The following is a 6,000-nucleotide window of genomic DNA, read 5'->3' as shown; positions in this document are numbered from 1 at the left end:
AGAGGATTGCTTGAGCCCAAGAGTTGGAGACCAGTCTGGGCAACAATGCAAGACCTCATCTCTACAAAGCATAAAACATTAGCTGGGTGTGATGGCACACACCTGTAATCCTAGCTACTTGGGAGGCTGTGGTCAGAGGATCACTTGAGCCTTGGAGGCTGAAGCTGCAGCTGTGATCGCACCACTGCACTGCAGAAGCATGGGCAACAGAAACAAAATTCTCGTATGTCCTTTGAGTTTGTGAAGTACCAGATGCTGTGCTTGGTGTTGGAGACACAGTGGTGTCTTCTTAGGAGTATTTATCTATTTGAATAGATATTAATCAAGGAAACTGATGTGAAATTTTATCTATGTCAAGATGGAAAAGTGACAGAATCTCTTAGAAATGTGCTGAAGTTTGCAGGATGAGTTAACTGGGATAGGGAGGGAGACATCAGTGATACAGGCAGAGGGGATTGGCAGTCTTAACGATCCTGTGACAGGATGGAATGAGGTGAGCCTAGAGGACTGAAAGATGGAAAGAAGAGAGGTAATATGGTGTGAGATGAGACTAGAGTTACATATGAGGTAGACTGTGTGGTTTTGACCATTATGTTAAGAAGTGGAGGTTTTTCTGCTTTAATTTTAAAGTGATGAAGTCTTTGAATAATTCAGGAGTTGCAATTGATCACATTTACATTTTGAAAAGAACTTTCTTCTTGTGGCTGAGTGCACAGATTGGGGAACTAGAAGGTGGGCAGAATGGATGTAAAGAGACCAGTTAGAGGCTATTTCAGTAGTCTAGTTAAGAGGTGATAGCTTGGATTACGGTGCTAGTAGCAGAATAAGAAAATAGTGTACAGATTTCAGAGGTATTTAGGAAGTGACAGCCTTGTTATGATTTTTGTATAGGATGTGAGGGAGAAGGAACTTTCAAAAATGACACCTAGATTTCTTCAACCTAGGTGGTGGTAAGAGAATACTGAAAGCAGATATAGTGCATATGTTTGTTTTGGGAGTGGATGGTAGATGTCTGATCATGAGTTTAGTTGAATGTGGAGTCTGAGAAAAACATACCACATGGGTAGTCACATAACACTGGTTTGGACATGAGAAGAAAGATCTAGTAGAAAGATCTAGTAGGGAGATGATATTAGTGAATTGTGGGCATACTGGTAATAATTGAAGACTTGGGTGTGAATGACATCTTTTCGGCAGAGATTTTAGAGTGAATTAATAAGAGTATCTTAGGTAGAGGAGGATACCTATACAGAAAACAGAGAAGATTAGAGAGGTGGGCGTAAAAAAAATCAAGAGACTGTTGTAGTCATTAAAGCCAAAGAAAGAATGATTTGATAAAGAGGGAGAGGTCAAGAATTATATAAAATGGAAAGTGAAAAACACTTGTCAGGAAAACTTTATGAGGTTCGACTCTCATGGTTCCTGGTTTTTAAAACGTGTTATTAATAGTCCCTTGAAGTCAGTTTTTTAAAATGAAAAATTAGGTTGAAAATTTAAAACCTTGGTATTCTTGCTAAAATACTAGGCCTCTTCCATTAAAATATTTTCAGAGGTTTCTGGGGGGTGTTACTCTTTCTGGTGTATACTCAACTGTGTGGTGAATCTCTTCCTTATATAGTTTAACTGTTGTTTATGAGCTTATCTGGGTAGAGTTATTTTTAGTTTTTGCTTCTATTGCTAATCCAGGTGTTTGGGTCTTGTTTTCAATGTTAATTTCTTGTCTTGGGGGTTCTTTGTAAATTTAGGCCCTTAATGCATAGCATAACGTTTAATTTAGCTTTTTTTTTATTAGAGCCTTTAAAGACTTTAGATAGAGAAGAACTTTGTCACTTCCATGGTGGTGGTTAGACTGTTTTCCATCTTTTACTAGACAGCCTTTCCATAATCCTGGCTTTGTAAATACAATCACTACTTTGTTTCTGGCATTTGAAGATATCCCTTTTTAAATTCTGATCTGGTAAATACTTCTTGGAGGAGGAAGGGAGCAGGGTAGCATTTCTATCATTAGCTTAGCTTTCCACGTTGTTGGCACACAAAGTTATTACTTAAAATTCTGATTTTAAAATTCCCGTCAGAAATTTGGATATATTACTCCACTGCCTTATAGCAATCCAGTGGTTCCACTGAGAAATAAGGTATTAATCTAATTTTGTCATTCCTTTGTAGAAAACCTTTCTCTCTGAATTAATGATTTTAAGTTGTACTTTTATATTTTGAAATGTATTGGGATGTGTATGCTCTGTGGAAAAAGAAATTTTTTTTTATATCAGTGTAAGAACTAGACTACTTAAATTTTTTCGTACTTTTTATCTTGTTCTAATTTGCTCTTCATTTTTGTCCTTTACGCTATTTAGCCTATATTTTATCTTGGCAATTATAATTTTGCCATTCAAAATCTTAAATGGATTCTTTATCATAAGTCTGTTTCATTGCAGTTACTATAGCCTTTAAGTGCTTCAGAGACGCTATATTGTTTACTTATAGCTACACTAGTACTATCATAGGTACTGTTGTTAATCCCTGTTTTACAAATGAAGAAACTAGAATGCAGAGAACATAAGTAACTTGGCCAACCAAGGTCACATAGCTAGTCAGTGTGGAACTAACATTCAAACCTATGCAGTATGATGCTAGAACCTGACCTCTCAACCTCTAGGTTATACTTCCTTTCAGGACTGAAAGTTTAATATTAATAACTTTCAGAGTTAATGTAACTCTGGGTTATATTAACCCTCTGAATATATTCTTCTGTTTCTACAGTATTAATTTTTCTATTTGTTGATCTTGATATTTAGCTGTCATGGTGATTGCTTTTGTCAAATGTTTGAATTTTTTTTGGATATGTTGCTTATTTTACTATTGGAAAAGACTGTAAAAATGCTACAAAGCTTGCATCTAGTGATTATTGGAGTTGAGATCATAACTTCCTACTGGAAAGGATGTATCAAACTGATCTGGGGTATAAGGATTTCCTGTTACCTTTCTGATCTGGGGTATAAGGATTTCCTGTTCATCTTGTATCCAGCATTGTTCTGCTTCTTGACTCACTTGTCTATGTGTAGTGCTTCTACCTCAGGCAGACACCTCTGATGCCCACTTCCCTGCTTCGCAATAGTAGGGGGAAGAGGATTGACCTGACGGAGTAGTATACCTAATGGCATTACCCTGGGGATTGCTCCAGGCTTTTCCCCTGCCCATCACAGCTGCTTTGTACTAAACATGGAATATCCCTGGAATTGCCCTCTATGGTTTGTGGTTTTCTTCTGCCTTTCATTTTGGGCTCTGGTTTCTTCAGTTTCGTTTTTTCTCATTTGTCTCTTTCAGAAATTATAATTTCTTTTTCTATAAGGCCATATTCTTGTTTTATAGTGCTGCTATGGTTTATTCTCTTTATATTTTTAGTGCTATTATAGTTTAAAGCCAATGTTTTTAGGGGTGCAGGATTTTGGGCAATTATGGTGAATGTACCCTTTCTTCCATTTTGATATCTTCTGTCAGCAGTTCTTAATCTTTTGAGATTTATGAACTTCTTTATAGCCCTCTACCACCTGGACCCCAAGCAATGGCTAAATGTTATTTTGAGCATTACTAGTTTTGTAGGTGTGGGTTTGAAGTTGGGGGTGTTTTTATTTATATAGAGGTATAAGCATGTTATTTTGATATCTTCAGATTATGTTATACAAGTTTGATAAAAACGCTCTGAAAGATGTATTTATGTAGCCACAGAGTTTAATATAAAGAAGAAGCTATTTCTATTAAGCAGTTTTATAACACTTCTTTTTTTCTCTTTTCTCTAGGTTTAACTATAGATCAACACATCATCTTGCATCTCATGGGTTCTATGAATTTTTAAATTGGTTTGATGAAAGAGCATGGTATCCACTAGGAAGAATAGTAGGTGGTACTGTAAGTATATTAGCAGTTCTTTATGTTAATTATAACATTTGTTGTTACTTGAGTAAATCGCTAATTGCCAAGGTGGTAGGGATTCTTGAAAGCTTTGTATAGTTAACAAATTTTTCTGTGGCTTATTATCCAGTATTCAGCTTACTTAGCTCTTTTCTTGACACCTGCTCCCCTTAATCCCCAACCTGTTTTTGGGTTGTCTCACACTAGCCACTCTTTTTGAGAAGTGGTGGAGGCTGGGTGGGGATCTGCTGTCGCAGTGTATCTGAATGAAGTTCAGTTTATTTGTGTATTTGCTCTTATAGCAATTTGGTTGAAAAAGGAATTTGGAAGGAGTTAGAAACGTAGAATAATCATGATAATTATATATCTAGAACAATCAGATAATTAGGATTTTTCAGGCCCTGAATGTCTCCAAATTATTCCAGGTAATTGACTAAAGATTATAGTTCATGCACACTTCTGATATCCAGAAAGATGACATAAAGGCAAATATTTTTAGGATTTTGGACATAAGGAGAATTGAAGGTGAAAGACAAGGCAACATTGTCTTGTATCGGAGAAATATATGTTTGATTTTTTAAAATAAATTTTGCCAGGCTTATTCATTTTATTAGGGTTTTTCTTAACCCAAAGAAACTTCTGACTCTGTTGATTACTTCTAGTATATGTTTGTTTTGCATTTTTTAAATTTTAATTTATTTTCTTCTACTTTTGTGAGTTTATTTGCATGTTCTTTTTCTGACTTCTTGAGATGGTTTACTCAGCAATTTTCCACTTTTCTTCATTATTAAGAGATGCATTTTAAGCCTAGAAACTACACACTAACCACTATACTAGCTGCATTTCATAAGTTCTGATGTGTAGTATTTTCGTTATCATTTAAAACAAAATGTATCTTAATTTTCATTATAATTTCCCTGACTCATGGATTATTTAGAATTGTATTTAATTTCAAACATAAGGGGATTACTCAGTTATGTTTTTTGCTTTGTTCTTCAAATATATTGTGGTTAGAGAACACCTTCTATGTAATTTCAATCCTTTAAAACTTACTGAGACTTGACTTGTGGCTTAGGATATATCCAAATTTTTATAAATGTTCCCTTTGTGTTTAGAAAGAACATGTTCTCCATGATAGTAAGGTGTTGTGTTTCTAGTCTGGGGCATCTTATCCTTGATGTAAATAGAGAGAAAGGCATAAAGAGATGAAGGCACAATAGTAGTTATCATGTTCTGCATTGTGAATTGGAGAAGTATTAAATGGGTAGTACCTATGACAGATAGCTATTACCTGCAGTTCTTGTGGTGCTAATCTTATCATATACCTAAATTGTATTACATTTGATAACTATAGTTTTTCTTGTGCAGTTTATAACTTTATCTTAAATTAATCCTCAGTGGAAGCCTGTTTTCTCTGAGAGTCCTGATGTCCTGAGATTTGGGATCATCCCTGTAATAATCTTTCTCATTTGCCTTTGCTGGAGAATTTTAGGGGTTTCACTGGTTTTAGGACAGTTTTACTTAGTTTGAGGTTTCTTATATTTAAGGTTATTATAAATGTAGAACCCACATTCACACATTTGAATGAGTTTCATATTCTCCTTTAGGACTTTGTTTCTGCTCTGAACATTGGAAGGCTTGATGGATGAATAGAATATGGCTAGTTTCATAAGCAGGTCCTGACTTTTTGATGGTAATTAGGTCTTCGCTCTGATCCCTGTGTTGGGTGAAACCCCCTCATTTTCATTCCTTAAGGCCTTTATCAGGCCTGGTTATGTTTGGCTTTTTTCTTCTCTCCTGTGGGCTCCCATGACATCAGAACCTACTTTGAATTTCCTCTTCATTTTTGGCATCTGGAGAATACCCTATCTTGAGCTTGATTATGCTTTTTTTGTTGTTGGGGTTTTATTTGTTGGTTTATTTTTGGTTCTTTCATTTAGTACTTCTATGAATCTTGGCTGTTTTTGTGTGTTGTCAGTTCAGTCTACTGTATTATGTGGATATATTGACTTACCTTGAAAAATATTTTAAATTCACTTTCTTTTTTTCCCCCCTAATATTGCTGACAAAATTACACACTGGTACCTAGTA

The 6,000-nt window shown here is 35.3% G+C and overlaps 1 protein-coding gene across 1 annotated transcript in view; it reads left to right on the top strand.

The window, feature by feature from the left end:
- STT3B (STT3 oligosaccharyltransferase complex catalytic subunit B) overlaps positions 1 to 6,000 on the top strand; it is a 109,360-nt gene that overhangs the window by 44,360 nt on the left and 59,000 nt on the right. Inside the window, exon 2 of the mRNA XM_032162231.2 lies at positions 3,798 to 3,906. Within this exon, the coding sequence (XP_032018122.1) occupies positions 3,798 to 3,906 (109 nt within the window). The remainder of the gene's footprint in view (positions 1 to 3,797; positions 3,907 to 6,000) is intronic.

This window comes from Hylobates moloch, unplaced genomic scaffold (assembly GCF_009828535.3).
Source record: "Hylobates moloch isolate HMO894 unplaced genomic scaffold, HMol_V3 SCAFFOLD_8, whole genome shotgun sequence".
Lineage (NCBI taxonomy): Eukaryota > Metazoa > Chordata > Mammalia > Primates > Hylobatidae > Hylobates > Hylobates moloch.
Note: the sequence above shows the minus strand (reverse complement) of the source record. Positions and strands in the feature narration are given on the sequence as shown.